Genomic DNA, 23,581 nt, shown 5'->3' with positions numbered 1-23,581 from the left:
CAGATCATGTCAAGCATGGAAAGTTGACCTTCCCAGCAGGAGTTTTCATGCCTTTTCTAGACATTTGATTTCAGTGCCCACTTCTCTAGTGTGATCAGTGTTTGTCACCCTGAATTGTTCCCACAGGGCTACAGGGGCTCTTTCTTTTTTCTGAATGAAGGTACAATGTCCTGAAGACCTGTGCCTAGTATAGTATGTGTTGCATGCAGCTAGAAGGGAACAGAGTGACACTGACAGCTAGATTGTCTAAAGACTGTCTGAGCTTTGAGGACCCAGCAGAGATGCTTAGAAAATTTGACTTTTGCCTTACAGGAGATGGAAGCATTGCTTTCTCTCCACCCCCTCGTGTGTGTGTGTGTGTGTGTGTGTGTGTGTGTGTGTTCATTTCTACAGATTAAACGCAGGGCTTTGCATAGGCAGATGCTCTGTCATGAGCTACACCACCAGTTTTTACATATTGGTGTGTATGTGCACATATGTGCAGGTATACATATGTATGTGCAGTACAGAAGTAGACATTAGTCGTCTTTCTTTGTTGCTTTCCACCTTTACTCCTCTCCACCTTTTCTCTTTCCTCTCCCCTCCTTCCTTGTCCTTCCCTCTCCTCCCCTCTCTCCCATCTCTTCTCCTCTCCCTTCTCCACCTCTCTCTTTCTTCTTTAAGACAGGGTCTCACTATGTAGCCCTAGTTGGCCTAGAACACTGTGTAGATAAGGCTGCCCTCACAGAGATCCACCTGCCTCTGCCTCCTAACTGCTGGTATTAAATAAAGGTGTGTGCCACCATGCCAAATTGTCATCAGATATCAATCCAAAATCTACTCTTCTCTATACAGCCATACTTCACTCTGTCAATAAGAAATCCTATTAGCCAGGCATAGTGGTGCGAGCCTTTAATTTCAGCACTCAGGAGGCAGAGGCAGGTAGATATCTATGAGTTCAGGGCTATCCTGCTCTACATAGTGAGGTCCAGGACAGCCAGAGCTACGTAGTAAGACCCTCTTACAAAAATAAACCTATAAATAAATAAATCTAACTATTCAATGTTTGTTTTGGTGTTATTTTTAAATCATCTTTATTGATACAAGAGTGGAGAGATATTTTCACTATTAAAAACTAAATAGCTGAAAGCTTGATATGTTGGAATAGCTGCTACTCACACAGCCATTTGGATTTCTGTAGAAATTAACAGGAACAGAGGGCTTACACTTAAACAAGTGAATAACTACAGATATTATAGTTTAAAAGAGAATTTCAACTCCAAAGAATGCTCTTAGCTACTGTTGTAATTGTATCATGTTTCTTCAAAGAGTCATCTGAAAAACAAGAACAGAAGAGACATTTGAACATTTTCTATCTTGCTGTTGCTGTTTCATGAAAGGAATTTAATTTTTAGTTAAGTATTATAAAAATTTCATCAAATTGCCTGTTGGTGGTGGTACATGCCTTTGATCCCAACACTTGGAAAGCAGAGGCAGGAGTGACTTCAAGGTCAGTCTGGTCTATAGAGCAAGTTCCAGGAAAGCCAGGGCAACACAGACTAACTGCCACATGAAAAATTAAAAAAAAAATCAGGGTGTTATTTTGAACCAAAAATTTTCTTGGGACCATGAAACAGAAACAGTGACATTAATTACTATTTTTTGATCTCTCCTTTTGGTTTGGGGGTAAGAAGCTGAAGGTCTGAAATGGGCTCTTTCCGTGTAGCCCATTTATTGAGTTTCTAGAGCACACCAGGCACACACTCTTAAGTGCTTTATGTAGAGTCGTTCATTAAATCATTGTGGAGCATATGAAGGACACGCCATTCTATTGAGTGCTTGAGGAGAATGAGAAAAAAATTTAAAAAAACAGGGCGTTAGGGGATCTTCAGCTCAGGGTGCTTCCACCACTATCCTCTTCTCTAGAGGCAATCTGGCCATGGAAATGCTTTATTAGAACCTAAGTCACCACCCTCGGACACAACTGCTGTTGGCTCCCTTGACTACCTTGCTGAATTTCCTTTTTCATTTTAGTGCTGCTCACAATTCCTTCAGAAACTAAGTTTTCTAGCTCATATGATGTACATACATTACAATTTTATCTTCCTAAGTTTATTCCTAGGACCTTGAGTATTAATGTTTTCAAACTGAAGTTACTTGTTTATTCTTTGTTGAATCCATCAGGTGAAAAGTTCTACCCTTCCAGTGGATATTTACTAGTTCCATAGTATTTCCAGGTTCTCGGGAAACACGTCCAGCAGCCCCTGTGTGTTATAAGTTAAAGAGAAAAAGGGATTGCAGGCTCATGGAAAGAAGCTGACAGGAGATTGCTGCTGCTCAGAGGAGCTTTATTAGAAAGGGGAGCCCTGGAAGGGAGAACATGACAAAAGATCCACAGAGGAGCTTTATTATGTTTTTATGTTTATAGGCTTTTTTAGAGAAACTTTCAACTTTATTTGAGGGGGAGTTATTTTATTATTATTATTATTATTATTATTATTATTATTATTATTATTATTATTTACAATTTATTTACTTTATATCCTGGCTGTATCCCCCTCCCTCATCTCCTTCTGGTCCCACCCTCCCTCCTTTCCTCCCCCCTTCTCCTTCCCCTAGTCCACTGATACCCCTATCAGGTCCTCCTCCCCTACTCTCTGACCCTAGCCTATCAGGTCTCATCAGGACTGTTTGGATCCACTTTCTATGTGGCCTAGTAAGGCCACCCCCTCAGGGGGAGGTGATTAAAGAACAGGCAACAGAGTTCATGACAGAGACAGCCCCTGCTCCCCTTACTAGGAAACCCACAGGCTATATCTGAGCAGGGGTCTAGGTCCTCTCTACACATGGTCCTTGATTGATTCATCAGTCTCTGCAGTCCTCTTAGGCCCAGATTTTTTTTTTTTTTTTTTTTTGCCTCTGTTGGTCTCCTGTCCCCTCCAGGTCTTTCTGTCCCCCCCCCTTCTTCCATTTTTATTTATCATTTTTATTATACCATCCTGGCCAAAGGCATGCATAATAAGGATGTTTTTAAAGGGGAGGGGGGCAGGCATGGTGGCGCAGGACTTTAATCCCAGCACTCCAGGAGGGAGAGGCAGGGGTGTTGCTATGATTTCAAGGCTGGCCTGGTCTTCAAAGCAAGTCTAGGACAGCTAAGGCTACACAGAGAAACTCTGTCTCAAAAATCCAAATAAAACAAACAAGCAAACAAATAAATAAAAGGGAGGGAGACTAAAGAGATAGATGGGGGGGTCCTTCCAAATCTGAAGAACAGAAGGTGTTTCTGATTCTTAGAGTGTTTTCAGAAGTGTAAGCAAGCTTTATGCTTACCAAGTGACCTAACCTGGCCTGGCCTATACAGCAGACAATAGAACCATAAATTTACATTCCAGGTTGCAGGGGAAGAGCTCCAAGGCCACAGTGCATCGTGCTTTCTCGACTATATTCTAAAGGAGAGCTGCAGGAATTTGTGGCCTGATTTCTGGGTGAGAAAGAAGCACCTATAGGGTCTGTGATCACACACCATGTTGTACACACTTTGGAGCCAAGTAATCTAGTTCTGCCATTCCAATCTTGTAACTTCAGGCGAATTGTTCTATATTTTCCTGATTTGTAAAGTGAAAAAATTACAGGATTATGAAGATTAAATGAGATGATATAGTGAAAAAATAGCATAAGCCCTGGAATATGGGAAGTACTCAAGAAAAATTAGTTGATATTTATAATTGACCAAAATTCAACAGTTATGAGTGTTCATTATATCTCATTGTAAATAGTAAGGCCATTGAAGTAAAATGGTCTAGGCGTGCAAGGAAACTTGTGTATATCATTTTGCTTTTTTTGAGCCTCTGTCTTATGCATTCAATAAACACCAGGATATATGTGATACCTAACCACATAGAAAGAAGCTGTCACTCTTTCTAGTAACAGTGATGGAAAGTCAGCACTATGCTGCTGACACATGCAGTTCCTGTCAGCAGTCACATTTCCAGGATAAAAGTAGTAACAGCTCTATGGTTTTAGTTGTATAATTGGCTGTGAGATATTGCAATAGATCTCCTGACATTTTTCCCATTGGGCTTTTCCCCTTTCCTGATAGCTTGCTCTTCCGATTATCAGCATATATTCAGTGTTCTATGGCAGCTGAGCATGTAGCTGACCCACCTAAAATAGATTTCTGGCTGCACTACTCTCTGCCATGAGCAAATTATTTTAGCATTCCTGTGCCTCCACTTTTTCATCAGTAAATGGAGTATGATAATATATACTATTTCAGTCGCTATAAGTATTAGAAAAGTACATTTTGTCAGTAAGTAATGGTGCATTCCTTTAATCTCAGCACTTGGGAGGCAGAGGCAGATCCCTGAATTTTTTTTTAACTTTTATCATTTATTACAATTTATTTAATTTGTATCTTGGCTGTGCCACCCTCCCTCATCTCCTCCCAAGCCCACCCTCCCTTCCTCTTCTCCCTCTATGCCCCTCCCCTAGTCCATTGACAGAGGAGGTTTTCCTCCCCTTCTATTTGACCCTAGCCTATCAGGTCTCATCAGGATTGGTTATATTGTCTTCCTCTGTGGCATGGCAAGGCTTCTCCCCCCTTGGAGAAGAGGGAGTTGATCAGAGATCCTACAACTAAGTTCATGCCAGAAAAAGTACCTGCTCTCCTAACTAGTGACCCCACTTGGAGACTGAGTCTATGGACTACATCTGAGCCTGGGTTTTAGGTCCTATCCATGCATTGTCCTTGGTTGGGGAATCATTCTCTTCAGGGCCCCCAGGGCTCAGTTTTTATGGCTCTGTTGGTCTCCTTTTGGAGCTCCTGGTCCCTCAAGGTCTTTCTATCTCCCCCTTCTTTCATAAGATTCCCTACACTCTGCACAAAGTTTGGCTAAGAGTCTCAGCCTCTGCTTAGATGCCCCAATCAGTAGAGTTTTTCAGAGGCTGTCTGTGGTAGGCTCCTGTCCTGTTCCCTGTCTCTCCTGCTTCTGATTTCTATTTCATTTGTCCTTCTGAATGAGGACTGAACATCATCTTTAGGAGTATAGATTTTAGTATGTTTATCCTATATTATATGGCTAATAACCACTTATGAGTGAGCATATACCATGTGTGTCTTTCTGCTTCTGGGATATCTCACTCAGGATGATCTTTTCTAGATGCCACCATTTGCCTGCAAATTTCATGATTTCCTTGTTTTTGATTGCTGAGTATTATTCCATTGTGTAAATGTACCACAATTTCTGTATCCATTCCTCCATTGAGGGACATCTGGGTTGTTTCCAGATTCTGGCTATTACAAATAAAGCTGCTACGAGCATGGTTGAGCAAATGTCCTTGTATAGCTGAGCGTATTTTGGATATATGCCTAGGAATGTTATAGCTGGATCTTGAGGTAGCACTATTCCTAATTGTCTGAGAAAAAGCCAGATTGATTTCCAAAGTGGTTGTACAATTTTACATTCCCACCAGCACTGGAGGAGGGTTCCCCTTTCTCTACTTGAGTTTTTTATCTTAGCAATTCTGATGGGTTATTTTGATTTGCATCTCACTGATGAGTAAGGACATTGAACATTTCTTTAAGTGTTTCTCTGCCATTTGATATTCCTCTATTGAAAATTCTCTGTTTAGCTCTGTACCCCATTTTTTTAATTGGATTGCTTGGTTTGTTGGTGTTTAACTTCTTTAGTTCTTTACATATTCTGGATATTAGCCCTCTCTCAGATATAGGGCTGGTGAAGATCTTTACCCAATATGTAAGTTGTCGTTTTGTTCTGATGACAGTGTCCTTTGCTTTACAGAAGCTTTTCAGTTTCATGAGGTCCCATTTATTGATTGTTGATCTTAGAGCCTGTGCTGTTGGTGTTCTGTTCAGGAAGTTGTCTCCTGTGCCAGTGAGTTCAAGGCTCCTCCCTACTTTTTCTTCTAACAGGTTTAGTATGTCTAGTTTTATGTTGAGGTCTTTGATTCACTTAGACTTTAGTTTTGTGCAGTATGATAAATATGGATCTATTTTTGCATTTTTGTACATGCAGACATCCTGTTAGACCAGCACCATTTGTTGAAGATGCTCTTTTTTTCCCCATTGTATTGTGTTGACTTCTTTGTCAAAAATCATTGCAGAGCCCTGGCTACCCTGGTCTACAGAGTGAGTTCCAGTACAGTAAGGGCTAGATAGAGAAACTCTGTCTCAGATCAAAACACAAGTATGTTTTAAAGCTCTGTGAGTAGTGGTTGTGCCATCATTGTATCATCATTGCTGTTGGATTGCATTTCTGAGGACAGTATCAGAAGGCATGAGCTGCTATTTCTGAAGAATTTCTACCTTATAAATATGCTTGGGGAAGCCCAGCTAGTTTGGGATTACACTTCCACCAAGTACCTCTTGTTTTCGACAGGGCTCTTCAGATGGAATTTCTAAATCCACGGAGCTTCACCAAGTTCGAGCCCGCTCACAGGTGAATGGAAACAACGGCACATTGATTCTGGAAGAAAAGAGTGATCATCTTCCTGCTCCATCACAGTGTGCCTTATCCAGAGACAGTGATGTGTGTAATGATGATGACCACTGCCTCCCTGTGAAGAATGGAGAGAAGAACCACGTGCAAGAGCTAGAGCTAGAAACTGTGGCCCAACAGAAAGAGGAATGACAAACTGAAGATGGCTTCACTTGCCATGGAGAGGAGAAAACGATACTTTTCTGATTCGAGGCCCAAGTTAGAGGAGGATATAAATGTTTACCCTAGATTTACCCAGGATTTTAAGGGGATACATATCTATTGTATCCACCTTCTCTTCCCTATCTTTTCTGGCTCCAGACTTAGAACCTGGGATATATCTGGTTAAAGATGACTAAACCCAGATTGTCAAATATATAGCACCAATATTTTTGTTGTATCTCCTGGAAGTCTAGTGAGGCAGTAACTTTCAGAAAGCAGATGTTATCACGTAAGTCCTGTCGAAAGGCTCTGGCTTTTGTTTTCTGAGTACTTAATGTGATAACTCCTTTATAAACTTATATGGTAACTGTGGGGTTGAAAGGTAAAGCTGCCTGTGGCTTCCTGACAGTTTTGTCTTTAAGGTAATGGAACCTAGGTACCTAATCAGTACTCTCCTTATTCTTTCTTCTAACTAACCTACACCACGATTTTGTACACCACCTCTAGCTCTGGCCTGACAATCAGATAAGTAGATGTTTTTAGGGTAGTAGACAGTGTTGGTTTGGGTTATTTTATTTTTTATTTTATACACTTAGAAAAAAAAAAAACTACAATGGCCTTTGTACTGGGAGATTCAAGTGAGTCAGAAAAGTACTGGGCAGATTTTTCCTGCCTCCCAACCAGTGCATTGTTTATAAACTAGAAGCTATGGTGCAGTTCACCTGCTCTCTGCTGCCCACACTCTAAAAGGGTGAGAATCAATGTTATGAGACTGAGTACAAAAGGGACTCAAAAGACTCTATGTGTGTGTACATGTGTATTGGTGTGTGTGTGGGTGTATATATGAACATGTGTATCTATATGCATACACATACCCTTTATATAAGAGACAGATCTATTTATCTATACATATTTTATATATATATAAATGTGTGTATACAGATATATATATATATATATACACATACATACATACATGATAAAGTTCCAGAAGATTTACTGAATTTCCCAGAAATGCTTCCACTGCTATGGAATGGTGGGTTTCAAAAGACCATGCTTTAAATCTGAAATCCTTACTAAGTCAAAGCCTATCGTAGTTATGAGAAGATGGGCTACTCTAAATCAGACACAAAGTCCTTTCCAGAGATTGCCTGTTCAGAACAACAAATACTTCACTTTGAACAGAGCCCTCACATCCCATATGGTGAAAATGGGAGGTTGAAATGGGATTGGGAAGAGTTGCACATTTCTTAGGAAGGTTTGGAGACAGAAATGGGATAAGAGGTAATTTCCGTTTGAAAGGGCTTTCAGCCAATTTGGTTTGGAACTCCAGGATCAAACTGGTTTCAGGCAAGAACTGATTGATATGACTCCAAGGAGGGACAATTAATATTGGAATGATGGGGTGGGGAGATGTGAGGAAATTTAATAATTTGATTTTACATGCTTAAATTGTTTCGTTTATTCATTGACATTTTGACTACAGGATCTTTTCATTTGCTTTGCAAGGAAGATGTCAGAGAACTTGGCCTGGGATTTGAGGGGTATTCTACAAAAGATTCTCAGTCCCTGGGGGGCCAAGATCTGCCCAGTATAAAAAAGCTCTTCCTACTTGCTGGAGATAATCTTAAGAAAACCTTGATTTCCACCTTTCCTCATTTTGGGCAGCCAAAATACAAGGGATGGAAACAAGACTTGTAAGAAACTAGTAGTGTTATCTTCATTCAGGAATTGAGGCTTTGAGCCACACACATCTCCTTTTGAACTTTGATATTCTTGCCGAAGAAATACCATTTCTACAAGAATATAACTGACTAGACTCCTAGCAGGGTTCTCTATATTTGGAAAAAAAGATAACCATGCATCTTAATTTACAACAGATCCTTGGTGATTTTTTTCCAGACAACCAGAAGGCTACTTTTGCTATCTGCCCATTCGTCTCAAGAATCTAAAATGTCTTGGGCTATTCAACCCAGGTCTAGCCCAGTTTAAGAGAACTCACAATTTTCAGGGGACAGGAGCCTTCATATGCCTTGCCCCTTGCCCAGACATTTCTTAAACAAACCTAATAAAGGTGGCAGGAGTATATACTATGCCATATCTAAGAAGAAGAAATAATATACACCACTTCCTTTTTGAAATGAGCTCCCCAGATTTGGTCCCCTTTCTGATCTTGGACCTGTTCATCCTTTCACAATACCTTGAATGTTAGGACTTTTATATCCAGCAAGGGTAGGACTTTACAGAAAATGTAGATGGCTTAGAATCACCTGCTGAGCCACAGAAGGATGAATTCTTTGGAGCTCGAATAACCAGAATCACTGAACGAGTGAATGGTTAGATATATGGACAAATACTGAATAAGAAGTACTTGGAGTTAAATGTTAGAGTATCTTCAAGTTGCTGTTTTTGTGCATTGTGAGTCTATCTGACACAGTCAGGTGACAGTATTGTTAACTCTTACATCCTTCTCACAACATGAAGATTTATTTTGTAGTCATTCACTGTGAGAGGTAAAATTGCTGCTTTGACAGAAGGAATTCCAGTTTGCCAAAAGATTTGCTTTTCTCCCTTTCACAAACCTCTGCTTCTCTTTAGCCTGGCCCAAGATGAAACAAGTGGGTTGCTTCCAACTTTGAATTTTGTTTTGATTGAGCATTTGGGGTTTGGGAAGTTACAAGAACTAACTATAAAGGATTATGTTCTTAGATTTCAGTGTACCTCCCCAAAAACACAATTTAAAAGCCAGGAAAACAAAGGTTCATTGCTGAGAAATGAACTTTTTCTAATTGGAAGACAAATTGGGGATATTTGCTGTACCTACTTGAGGTTCCACTTCTGATTCTCACTAGCTGCTCTTGGACAAAGTCATCTTGGAATCCCGAGAAATGACTGCTTTACATTGTAGGGAAAGAGCAAAAACAAAAAACAGAACTCCAAACCTGGTTGTGTACAGCCACTGACTGCCAAGGTCTTGCAGCCTTTCTGCCTGTGTGTCTTTTGGTCAAACTGTAACTCCTACCTTTTTTAAGTGACCAGCCCTGACAGACTTCTGTTCATTTTCATCATTTTCCCTGTACATAGGTAGGACTTCAAGCAAACTGAAGCCTAAGAAATAGCACTTTCTTTGGCTAGGGACATTTGCTTTTGTCTCCATCATGCTTTTCTGACATTGTTGGCCAAGTTACCCTAATATTTTCATCACTGAGAAAAAAACAGACAGACAAGGTATTGGGGGAGGGGATGCAAAAGCGCTTATGTAGGATAGAAAGAATAAGAGTAGCCCTTTGAAACCTTAGAAGGCCCCTGTGGGTAAACAGTGATACCCTTTCAGTCTCTAACCACCCCCACCCTTTCAAATGACAGTACAAGTAGACCACAGTTTAAAGTAGTTAGTCTAATTCTACTAAAGGTTTGATCATTATACTTCTTCACTTTCAGAGGCATATTTCCTAAATATTCTTGGGGCATCGGGGGAGGGTAAGTTTTCACTATTCTGTTGTGTGTCCTCCTCATTGTTCTCCTTCCCATCACTTCAGCTTCTTTTTTAATGTTCTCTTTTCTTATCGATGTAGTCTGCTGGTACAGATAGCTCAGTGCACCTAGTCCCCTTTTATTGCTGATTATCTTCAATATCGTCTGAGGATATTTTGATGTTCTAAGAAAATGTCACTTTTTACAAAAATCATCTTTTCTAAGTTAAAAGCAAAGTTAAACACTATGCTGGGGTGCCCATTTCAGCTTTTAACATTGTCCCTGTACTTTTATAGATGACTTTTTTGTCTGTGTTGGTAGTAAATAATGGCTAGTGAATTTTCATGTAAATGAAGCAAGTTAAATATTTCAGATTTTATTAATCTCATAACCCTGCCAGATCTGATGAATTCATTTTAATTACTTCCCCAAAAGAACTTTCCTCCTACCTTTCATTTTCTTCTATTTTTAGACTAACGTACTAGATCAAAAAACAAAACAAAACAAAAAAAAAACAAAAAAAACAAAAAAAAACTTCAAAGAGTCAGTGATTTTTTAGTGCTCCCTGATAAATGATGTTATTGACAAAAGTAAGAAATTTTTTTGTTGTTGTTTTTTTCCTGTGCTCTTGACAGTGTGTTTAGTGGATGGATAATACGTATTTCTCTTTGCCACGCCCAGATTCCAAGTTCCCTGCATTTTGGCCCACCTCACTACAAAAGCTCCATAGTTTCTTAATGTAAGTTTGAGTGGATGCTTCTTTGGGGGAACTGCAGGACTTAATGGAAATGTCTCAGAAAGGAATGAGAATGTCTCAGGAGTTCTGTGATGGAATTTGATCTGTTGTTCTGTTAATGCTGATGGAAAGAAACTTACAGCGCTTAATAAAAGTCTATTCTTTTAGTTTAAAAAATGTAAAATGATCTTGAGTATGTGACCTTTGATTTCTTCTCCCATCTCTGCTTCCTTTCTGCAAATGGAGAACATCATTTTCTCAGTTCAGAAGTGTTCTGCAGAGATGTAAGAGTCTGTAGAGTACCAGGGCAAGAAACCCCGTATGTGAAACATCAAAATGGAGAGCATGTTTCACTTCCTGGCTAACTTACTTATTTTGATGTTCCCAAAGTACCTTTGACTCAATATTTTCCAAACTGAACGCATCCTTCCTTCTGAAGTCTGTTTCTCTCCAAACTAGACTGTGGGAGGTTAACCTAGACGCATGACTTTACCTTATTTCTCAATTTCAATTTGTGACAAAATCTGTTGGTAACACACAGCTGTATAACTCATCATTCCTGTCCTTGGTCCCGTGACTTAGTCCAACCTTCATCATACCTCACCTGGAACATTGCAGTTGCTCCTCATTCTTCCTTCTAACCTTTAAAGGGCCTATACAGTTTTTAAGTTTGTAAAGGGTTCTATGGCAGTAGAAAGTTAAAGACTATTGCTTTAATCTGACATGCTAATGAGCTTCCAGAATAATATATCCTGGGGCTGGAGAGGTGTCTCAGTGGTTAAGAGCACTTGTTGCTCTTGCAGAGGACCTGGATTCAGTTCCCAGTACTCACATGGCCATTCACAACTATCTGTAACTCCAGTACCAGGAGATCTGAGTCCTTCTGACCTCCAAAGGCACCACCAAGCATGCATGTAGTTCATAGACATATATGCAGGCAAAACACACAATAAAATGAATAAATCTGAAAAATAAAAAATTAAATCCATCCAACACACTGCACAAAAATTTTCATGGCTTCTTCGTTATCTGGATGACCCTTGACTACTTTTCTAGCCTCCTTTCCCTCCTTTCCTTTTCCACTCTGGTGAGAATAAAGTTCATTCCCATTTGCCTTTCTGAATGAAGATTGAGCAATCGGAAGAGGGAGAAAACAGGGAACAGGGCAGGAGCCTACCACAGAGGGCCTCTGAAAGACTCTACCCAGCAAGGTATCAAAGTAGATGCTGAGACTCATAGCCAAACTTTGGAGAGAGTGCAGGGAATCTTAGGAAAGAAGATCTGGAGGGGACAGGAGCTCCACAAGGAGAGCAACAGAACCAAAATATCTGGACAAAAGGGTCTTTTCTGAGACTGATACTCCAGCTAAGGACCATTCACAGAGATAACCTAGAACCCCTGCACAAGATGTAGCCCATAGCAGCTCAGTGTCCAAGAGGGTTCCCTAGTAATGGAAACAGGAACTGCCTCTGACATGAACTTAGGGGCTGACTCTTTGATCACCTCCCCCTGATGGGGGATCAGCCTTACCATGCCACAGAGGAAGACAATGTAACCAGTCCTGATGAGACCTGATAGACTAGGGTCAGATGGAAAGGGAGGAAGACTTCCCCTATCAGTGAACTGGGGGAGGGGCATGGGAGGAGATAAGGGAGGGAGGATGGGATTGGGAGGGGACAAGAGAGGAGGCTACAGCTGGGATACAAAGTGAACAAACTAATTAATAAAAAAGAAATTAATTTTAAAAGTAAATAAATAAAAACTGATGCCAAAGCAAAAAAAAAATAATAATAACTCCCCATTAATTAAGCTGTTAATACCTGTTGTATCACAAGACTTTTCCTGGGGAGACACAACACATACTTACCCAGATAAGGAATCCACAATAGACCTCAGTATGGATATCACCAAAGTCCAACTTAGTGAACTCAGGAGTTTTATTTGGGGTACAGGATTATAGGTGAGAGGTCACTTACAGAAGCAGAAATGACTCAAAGACAGCTGCATCACCAAAGCCCACCCCAACATGGGTGACAGCTCACAAACCTAGAAACCTGGAGCACACTGCCCAGCCTGAAGGCAGCTCAACAGGTTGAAGAATGTTCTTTCAAAGTGAGTCTGGTCTAAACCTCTTCCAGGCAGCTCGGCTGATTTCTGCTTCTTCTAGGCAGCTGGCCTGATGTCAGTTGTCTTTGCACCTTGTCTTGTCTGAGAGTGACTCTTGCTGTTTTTATTATTGACTGGCACCAAAACTCCTTTGCGACATATTCTTTGTTACAATGCAGATTGTAGACTTTTGAAGCAGAGAATGTGCTGGGAAGAAGAAAGAGAGACTGAGTGTGAACGTTCATCCAGAAACAGTATTCTTTTAAATGTGTTGTTACATTGGGATTTGTGGAGCTGGAGAGATAGCTCAGTGGTTAGTAACACTGGCTGATCTTACAGAGAACCCAGATTCAATTCCCAGAACCCAGATGATGTCTCGTAATCATCTCTAATTCCAGTTCCAGGGGATCTGATATCCTCTTCTAACTCCCGAGTCTTTATTGGGAAAATGAAATGATTGAGATTTTGTTAAAAACAACATCTTCTTGCACCACCAGGCACACATATGGTAGACAGACATACATGCATGCAAAACACCCATACATATAAAAAATAGTTTAACTAAATTGGTTTTTGAGGCTGGAGAGACATCACTTTGCAATTAAGAGCACTTGCTGCTCTTTCAGAAGGCCCAGGATTTGGTTCCCAGCACCTAGGAGGGTGGTTCACAACTGCCTATAACTCCAGCTCCAGCGAATACTCTTCCAGTTGCTGCAAGAACCCATATTCACTTGCATATACTCAGTTATACACACAAACATAGTTTAAAATGATTTTTTAAGCAGGCTTTGCAGAGCTAGACTGGTGGGTCAGCAATTAAGAGCGCTTACCACTCTTGCAGAGGATCTGAAATTGGTTCCCAGCACTCGTATGGCACGGCTCAAAATCATCCATAATTAAAGTTTTGGGAATCTGGTGCCACCTTCTGACCTCTATGGACACCAGGCATGCATGCAGGCAAAATACTTATATACATAAAAAAAGAAGTAAATCTTTTGAGACTCTGGATTGGGATAAGCACAATGGCACCTTTGAGCAATAGGAAAAGGGTCTGAAGCCAAGACCTAGGGCATTCTTACTAGTACTGCTGAATGACACTGGCTTGTCCTCCCTAACCACTCTGTGCCTCATACATTATAAAAAGGATATAACTGTGTGAAAAGGGGAGGATTAGAGGCCCACTAAAGCTTGTGAACACTTTATCTTTAAGTGAGTTATTATTTATACCACACTTGTTTTGTGTAGGTTCATTCTAGTAGCTACACCTATCTTTTCCTAGCCTTTCATCTTTGGGTGTTGAGACTCAGAATTTCACAGTAAGAAACCTTTGGCATTTGGCTTTTGAAAGTTACTGTTTATTGAGGACTTGTTATATACTGTGCATAGTGTTGGCCCTTGGAAATGATCTCTAATCCTCAGACAACTCTACAAGGTAAGTTCTTCCCACTTTACACACGAGTAAAAACATTCAATTATACCCTACTTCGGACACAGCTAATAAGTAATAAAAGAAGATTTGTAAATCTAACTCTGGCTTGGCTTAATATTTCTGAATGGAGTGGTGGTCTACTCATTCCTGTTACAAAGTAGTAGGAATTATCTGCTCAAAGGTACCTAGTGTATTTGACTAATATGGTTCTGTTTACTCAGTTATTCTGTCGTAGAAATTAAATCCATATTCCTCATTGGAAACCCGCTCCTTTCTGTCTTGGAGAAGAAGTGCATTAATCATCAATCTTGTAGTCTTCTTCCAGCATGAGGATAGAGAGATATATGGACAAGCAAGGCCATTATAATGCTTTTGCATGGCTTAAAGGATGAAATAAACAAATGATGGAAATATTCCTCTCAAGATCACAAACATTAGAAATAAGTGATCACAGGACAGTGAAAGATAGCTTTTTTTTTTTTTTTTTTTTGAGTGCTCTATCTGCATGTGCACCTGCATGCCAGGAGAGGGCGGTAGAGGTTAAAGATGTTTGTGAGCCACCATGTGGTTGCTGGGAATTAAACTCTGGAAGAGCAGACAATGCCCATAACTGCCAACTCTTCAACCCCGATACATATCTTCTACAGTGAATATTTGTGTTTGATAAATACAAAAGTTCCCTACTCCCTTAATAGCAGATTGAGATGAACAGAAAGTTCTAGGGACTTTGCATATGTTTCACTCTGTTCTTTAATTCTTATAATCTCTAAATATAGAAAAATTAGAATGCATTGTATTTGGGTATGATAATCTCCAAACCTCCATAACTTACCAAAAATATACATCTGTGTTAGGCAAGCACTCTACCACTAAACTCTAACCACACAAATACTCTTTAAAAAACAAACAAACAGTATCTAAGTTACCCTGGCTAACACTGAAGTTGCGTTAATACCCCACCCAGGTCAGCCTTTAACTTGTGCTCCTGCTGCCCAAGCCTCTTGAGTTTCTGAGATTCTAGATCTGTGCTACCAGGACTCAGCAAAACTTCATGCTGCCTTGTCTAACACACGCCTTATCTAACAAGGATTGACAGGCCACGTGTGTTCATATGTAGTCACTTTGGACTCAAACTAATAGAAGGTCTATCCACTGAGGTAGGTGATGGCATTTGACCAAAATATACATTTGCTTCTAAACTTAAAAGTAGAATACTGTACACAAAAAGAATAGAACTGAGTAAGTTTTGTGAGTTTACCCCAAGAGGAGATTCTATATATGCTTGACTCATCATCTTCAGGTTGTTGCTATTTCCTAGCTTCTTGAGTATGTATGTAAAGTCAAGAATATAATAGTGACCCATTCTTTCCCAGTGGTAAGGAATCTTCGTGTGGTCAGGGGTACCTATCCTATTTTGACCAATACATTCTGGCAGTACCTGACATATACTAATGGCCTCAAAAAATGTAAGTTGGTTGTATGGCTATCAAGAGACTGTATCTTGCTGCCTTTTTTTTTTTTTTTGAGTGCTGAGATGACAGACCTATACCTAGCTTACTTCTATGCTTTGCACTCAGCTCATTTCTTGTTTGCTTTTAAAATAGCATTGTGAGACATGTAATTATATCTGAATAATGTTTTATTTTACTTTATTTTCAATTTTAAGTGTGATTTTATGTCACTTTTTGAAACTTTCTTTTAAAACCCAACCTGATTTCTCTAACATTCAGATATGTTCTTCCATGTAGCAATGGTTATTTTATTTCTGTATAGTATGTGACTATGTCATAATTTACCCATTCTTCTGTCCAGTAGAAATATTTTCATTAACATGATAGATCTTTTTAAATTTTTTTTAAAACTCTTTAATTTTATGTGCATTGGTGTGAAAGTATCAGATCCCTTGGAACTGACATTACAGACAGTTGTAAGCTGCCATGTGGGTGCTGGGAATTGAACCCAGGTCCTTTGAAAGAACAGATTGTGCTCTTAACCACTGAGCCATCTCTCCAGCCCCATGATAGATCTTTTTAAACATGTTTAAACATTTTAAACTACAAGGAGTTATACCATGCAAATGCTCACCTTTATAAAGTAATAATTTTGTTTCAAAAAGGCATTTTAACAGATTATTTTGAGAATATTACAAATTATTGGATTTGAAAATACTTTCAGTACATTAAGGTATAGGTGACAAACTGGGTTTTTAAAAGATTTATTTATTTTAAGTATATGAGCGTTTTATGTGCATTTACATCTGCCAGAATAGGGAATCAGTTCACATTATAGATGGTTATGAATTACCATGTTGTTGCTGGAAATCGAACTCGGGATCTTTGGAAGAGCAGGCAGTGCTCTTAACAACTGAGCCACCTCTCCAGCCCCAGACAAACTGGTTTAAGTCCAAAGTAAAACCCATTTCTGATTTTAAAACCAAAAGGACCAAGACATTTTCACTTTCATTAAAAGGTATTTCTAAGCTTTTTTAGGAAGATGACTACACTTTTGAATTTTGAGGCAGATGCTTACCTTCTATGTGTTTTCTAATATCACTGCCAGCCCTTCCTCATTTCTTCTAATAACACCACCTTTGTTTCCCAAAGAAATAACCCTATTCTAGTTTCATAAGTGCCCTTACATATCCTGCTCTCCTCACACAACTCACTGGAGTATTTTGCTGTTGTTTCCACGGCTTTCATTCTGTTTGTTTTATTGTTTATACCTTAAAGACTCCCTTCAATAATAGTAAATCTTGTATTGGTATATATTGGTTACTAAGATATACATAATGACCATATCTCTGTTATCTACACCTTTTGCAGCCCCTCCCAGTAAGAGGTAACATCTAGTGCCAGGCAGTCAGTGGTGCATGCAGTCAGTCCCAGAACTTGAACTTGAACTTAGAGATCTGCAGAGGCAGGCAGATCTCTAAATTCAAGGCCAGCCTGTTCTACAGAGTGAGTTCCAGGACAGCCAGGGCTACACAAAGATACCCTGTCTTGAAAGACCAAAAAGAAAAAGTTAACATCTAATGGTCCAGAGAGATTGTTCAGTGGTTAAGAGCATTTGCTTCTCTTCCAGAGGACCTGGGTTCAATTCCCAGGGGCTGACATGGTGACTGGCAACTATCTGTAATTCCAGCTCTAGAGGATTGGACACCCTCTTCTGGCTTCTGCAGATACATGACATACATGTGGTACACAGACATATATGTGAGACCAAACACCCTTATTTCTAATTTTTTTTTGTTTTGTTTTCAAGACAGGGTTTCTCAGTATAATAGCCCTGCTGTCCTGGACATACTTTGTAGACCAGGCTGGCCTCAAACTCACAGAGATCCACCTGCCTCTGCCTTCCAAAGTGCTGGGATTTACAGGCCTGTGCCTCTGTGCCCATCTACTTATAATATATATATTTTTTAAACAAGAGTTAACATCTAAGCCAGGGACATTGATACACACCTGTAATCCAAGCATTCAGGAGGGAGGGGCAAGAGGCTCATGAGTTTGAGGCCAGTCTGGGCTACATGGCAAATTCTAGGCCAGCTTGGGCAACAAAGCAAGACTGTAGTTCAAATCAGTAGGAGGGAAGGTAGGTAGGTAGGAAGGTAGGTGGGTGGGTAGGTGGCTAGCTGGGTAGGTAGGTAAGTAATTGTCTAATTCTATCATTTGACTATTTGAGTAAAATTTGTTTTGATCAATAGACTACAGCAGAAGTCCAGTTCTGGGCCTAAGTTTTCCTTGCATATTTTAATCACTCTTTTGGACCCCAGAACTATCACATTTTTCCCCTAGAGTACAAAAGGGCCTAACTCATTCTCTAGTCAACCCACCAAAAGACCACCAGTAGACAAATAAGCACAGCCACCACCAGCCAAGCCTAGCCCAGAACAATAGAGATAAGTAGCATAGCTCATGAGCAAAGATAAATGATTGTAGCTTAAAGTCACTGAGTTTGGGGGTGGTTTATACACAGCAATTGATAACTCACCTACCTAGATGTACAATGAAAATTATATTTGTATATAGAATCTATTCTTTAGTTGGAAGACCCTTCATAGTATCTAGTCCTTTTGTATTCTCTATGACTTATTTTTTATTTTTTTTACTTAGCATACTCCTTTTAAGCATTAGCATTTTAAGCTAAAGCATTCCTCAATACAAGTTTTCTGTTCTTAGCCATCATCTTATTCTACTTTCTCTCGGATCATTTAAAACCCATACACTGCTATTGCTTTACCTGTTACCTTCATGTAGATGACTCCAGATCCCCCTCTAACTGAACTCTACTGAGCTGCAAATAATGTTCAGATGTATGGTGGACAAATTCACCTACTATTCTCCCAGAGGAAAACATACAACTGAATTTAAAATGTGAAGTCTTACTCTGACTCCTCCATCAGTTCCTATACCTTCTCCTCTTGTAGCTTGATTCTTCTCTGTGACTAGTGTTATCATCTTCATAGTCACCGAGCAAAACCTGTTATTCTAGATTTCCTTCATCCTACACATTCTAACATTCTACTTCTGCAGTGTTTCTCATCTTTCTGCTTTACTCTACCTCAGTGTCTTCCTCCTGTCCTCTTTTTCCGTCCTCTTTCATTTTTCAAACTTGTGAACTCGAGGGATCCTCCCATCTCAGCAACCCATGAAGCTGAAACTACAGGTTTGTGCCCTGAGGCCCTACTATAATTCTGTTGTAGTCAGTGACTCAGGAATATTGACATCACCTCAGAATCTGTTATAACTGCAAAGTATCGGGCCATTCCACAGATGGACTCTATCAGAATCTGGGTTTTAGCAGGATCCCTAAGTGAGTTTTTAAAGATTCATTTATTTATGCATTTATGTATATGGGTACTTTTGTCTGCACATACACCTGCACAGCAGAAGGCAGCATCAGACAGTTATGAGTTGCCCTGAACGCAGGACCTTCAGAAGAGCAGTAAGTACTCTTAACCACTGGGCTATCTCTCCAGCCCCAGAATCCCTGAGTGATTAATAAGCACATTAAAATATAATAAGCAGTAAGTAGTTGAATATTAACTTGCAAACTTGTAAATCCTCACCAATTTACAGGATTTGCCCCATTACAGAAGACTTAAGTCTGACTGTAAATGAGAAAACCTGATAAAGCTTTTACTGTATTCTTTTTTAATGATTTATGGCATTTATTAGTCATATTTTTCAATATAAAATGTTTTCAGAACAGGAGGAAATTTAAATTTGCTTACACTTTGCTCAGATCACTAAAAACAAATAAATGCGAAGAGGAAATCTGTCTAAGGTGAAACAATTCAATATACAGAGAAGACTGAAAAACTTGTGTCATCACTAGTATCCTGACCCCCCACATACACAATTAGGGCCGTTTTATGTATTTATTTTTAATCAAAATATAATTACCTAATATCCTCCCTCCCACCCTCTACATGCTCCACTGCCCTGCTCCTGCTCAAATTCATGGCCTCTTTTTCTTTAATTATTATTGTTACGTATACATAAATGAATAAATACATAAACACAACCTGCTGACTCCATTGAATGTTGCTTCTATATGTAGGTTTCTAGGGCTTACCACTTGGTATTGGATAACCAGTCTGGGAAAGCACACCTGGAAAAGATGAATTCTCTCTTAGCACCCATTGATTGTCCATGGCTCTTCATTTAGGGATGGGATCCCTTGAGATTTCCCCCACCCACCTTGTCATGTCAACTCATGTTATCATTGTTCAGATTTCATTAAGGTGGTCCTATTGCTGAGATATCCTGGAGTGGCTTCACTAGCCTATCCAGAAAATACATCTCACAGTAGACTTCCTGGTCCTCTGACTCTTATAACCTTTCTATCCCCTCTCTATAGTGTTCTCCGAGCCTTAAGTGTTGGGCTTTTGTTAATGTATCATTTGGGGGCTGTGCCCCCACAGTCAGTTGTTCTCTGCATTTTGAATAGTTGTGGCTTTCTGTAACAGTCTCTATCTGCTGCAAAAAGAAGCTCTAACACGGGCATGGTAGCCCACAACTTAACACCAATACTCTTGAGATGAGGCAGATGGATCCCTCTGAGTTTAAGGCAAGCCTGATCTACATAATGAGATTCTAACTCAAACAAAACAAAAATGAAGACGCTTCATTGATGAGTGGTGTTTTTTTTTTCTTCCATTAGCAGCCTCCACAGCACCTTGTAGTATTTATTATAAAGGTGTTTAACCCTCATGGAAGAGGCTTTCTGCTCAGAGCTAGATAGAACTCTCTAAGTCCAGTGTCCAAAGTGCATGATGTCTTCAGCAGTAGGGACTTACCTTCAACTTCTGGAAGGCAAGCAAAGGCAAGTGCAATAGATCATATTGTTTGGGGAGTCTCTTGGACTCTGCAGACTAACCACTAGAGAGGAGGTTTTTTCACACCTGCACTGGGATTTTGGTTAGATCGTTTATGGCTTCTAAGAGGACCATTACCCCAAGTGGTGTAGCTTTATGTATATTTAGTTGTATATAAACTAGAATGGTTACCCCTCTTTCAAACAGCTTTAGTGTTACTTATCCCTCCTCTCTCCCTCTTCTTCTGCACTTTCCTCTCTCCCCCACCTCAATTAAAGTCCTGAAACTTGTTCTGTACACTAGGCTTATCTTGAATTCAGAGATCTGCCTGTCTCTGTCTCCTGAGTACTGGGATTTAAAAGCATGTACCACCACCATCTAGCTATTTTTTTCTTGAGATTTTAAATATAATTATACCACTTTCCTCTAAATTTTCCTCACTTGAGACTCTGCTATATACCCCTCATTGCTCTTTCTAATTCATAACTTTTAACATTAATTGTTATATATGTATATGCATATACATATATTCTTAAATATATAAGCACACTCTGCTCAGTCTTTATAATGTTACTTGTATGTATGTTTTCAGGACTGACCATTTGGTATTGGATTGGGAAACATACCTATTTTTCCTTAAAGAAGACTATTTCTCCCACTTTAGTTGCCTATATTTCTTTGTGTAGGGTTTGAGGCCTTCTGGGATTTCCTCTGTCCACTTTTGATTGTCTATTGTTGTTGTCCTTGTTTAGCTCATATATGAGAAGTCATGTTAGTAATATTTTATGAGTGTAGCTTCTGACATTACTAGGAGACACAATCTCACATCAAACTCGTTGATCCTCTGGCAGATGCATTATTTATGTTTGTTTGTTCACTTTACAGCCTGATCTTTACAACTTTACAACCCCTCCCTCCATTCCTCCCAGTCCTGCTCTCTCACCCCTTCTCCCCATTCACTCCATCCCTTCTCCTCAGAGAAGAGGAGCCCCTACCCCCATTGGTACCAACCCACCCTGGCACATCAAGTCTCAGCAGAATTAAGCACATCCTCTCCCGCTGAGGCCAGACAAAGCAGCCCAGTTATGGGAAAGAGATCCAAAGGCAGGCAACAAATCATGGGCAGCTCCCACTCCAATTGTAAGGGGACCCACATGGTGATGAAGCTGCGCATCTGCTACATATGAGTAGGGGGTCTAGGTCCAGCCCATGCAATGCTCTTTGGTTGGTGCTTCAGTCTCTGTGAGCCCCCATGGGTCCAGGTTAGCTGACTCTATGTCTTTTTGTGGTGTCCTTGGTCCCTTCAGCTCCCTGTATCCTTCCTCCCACTCTTCCACAGAACTCCACTAACTTGGCCTATTCTTTGGTTTTGGGTCTTTGCATCTGTTTCCATCAGCTGCCAGATGAAGCCTCTCAGAAGATAATTATGCTAGGTTCCTGTCTCCAAGAGAGCAGGGTATCATTAATACTGACAAGGCTTGCCTCTCTCTCATGGGGTGGATCTCAAGTTAGGCCAGTCACTGGTTGGACATTCCCTTAATCTCTGCTCCATCTTTGTCCCTACACTTCTTGTAGGCAAGGCAAATTTTGGGTCGAAGGTTTTGTGGATGAGTTGTTATAGCCCTCCCTCCACTGGAAGTCCCACTGAGCTACAGGAGGTGGCTACTTCAGGCTCCCCATTTCTAGAAGTCACAGCTAGGGCCAGCTCCACTAACTCTCGGGAACCTTCCCTGCCCAGAGATGCCCTTCCCCCCCCATTTCCATTCTAAGAAGATGCATTATCATCATCATTATTGCTATTTGAGACATGGTTTCTCTGTGTAACCTTGACTGTCTTAGAACTCACTCTGTATAACAGGCTGGCCTCAAACGCAGAGAAATCTGCCTGTCTCTGCCTCCTGAGTGCTGGGATTAAAGGTGTGCATGAACACCGCCTAGCGGTTGACACATTCTTTATTTATTTATTTATTTATTTATTTATTTACTTACTTATTTACTTATTTATTTTAATGTGTGTGGGGTTTTGTTTTGTTTTGTTTTGTTTTTTTTTTTTTTGAGACAGGGTTTCTCTGTGTAGCTCTGGCTGTCCTAGAACTCACTCTGCAGACGAGGCTGGCCTTGAACTCACAGAGATCCGCCTGCCTCTGCCTCGAAAGTTCTGGGATTGAAGACATGCTCCACCAGACAGATGCATGATTAATCATTGTTTCATTCTAAGAAATAATTAAGCACATGTCTGCATACATTTTTTTTTGTTTAAAAATAAACCTTAAGCATCATGTTTTATTTTCAGTGCTGTGGATAGCCACAAGATTTTGTACATATTAAGAAATGCTATACCACTATAGCATTTTGAGTCAGGATCTCACGATATATCTCCAAATGGCCTAGAATTTGGTATGTGCTGCTGATTATTAATATTTAATATTGATTTATCTTTTAGTTAAACTGCAGTTATTCCTAAACCAGCTGAATGAACAAATCACCACAAAGACTAGGATTTATTTAATTAAACTAGAGCACAATGCTTAGCAGTAATTATTCCATCCTAAACCTCCAAGCCCACATAGCTTTCTCCCATTCAGATTTTCCACATTATACTTGCTTTTTAGTCACATCTTAGGTCCAGTTCATTTCTCCTGATGTTTCCCAGTCCTCTCCTCTCAAATCTTTCCTCCCCCTCCTTCTTTCTCCACCCCTCTGGACCAGGACTTCCCACCCTAACCTCTTCATTGCTTAGCATTGGCTGATTGTTTTTATTGGCAATACAGAGAACAAATGGTAGCATGTTTACACAAACTTGAGACAGGTGATACTTAAAATAAGCATCACAAATGCAACATCCAGACTGAAGCCAGATAGTGGGGTAAAGAAATCAG

At 40.0% G+C, this 23,581-nt stretch overlaps 1 protein-coding gene across 1 annotated transcript in view; it reads left to right on the top strand.

The window, feature by feature from the left end:
* The window catches only part of Fam120c (family with sequence similarity 120C), a 112,006-nt gene extending 100,971 nt beyond the window's left edge, over window positions 1–11,035 (top strand). The window contains exon 16 of the mRNA XM_055617916.1: window positions 6,378–11,035. Within this exon, the coding sequence (XP_055473891.1) occupies window positions 6,378–6,629 (252 nt within the window). The 3' untranslated portion in view covers window positions 6,630–11,035. The remainder of the gene's footprint in view (window positions 1–6,377) is intronic.
* The last annotated feature ends 12,546 nt before the right edge of the window (window positions 11,036–23,581 follow it).

The sequence above is a fragment of the Psammomys obesus genome, unplaced genomic scaffold, assembly GCF_907164565.1.
Source record: "Psammomys obesus unplaced genomic scaffold, mPsaObe1.curated_primary_1811, whole genome shotgun sequence".
NCBI classification, from domain to species: domain Eukaryota; kingdom Metazoa; phylum Chordata; class Mammalia; order Rodentia; family Muridae; genus Psammomys; species Psammomys obesus.
Note: the sequence above shows the minus strand (reverse complement) of the source record. Positions and strands in the feature narration are given on the sequence as shown.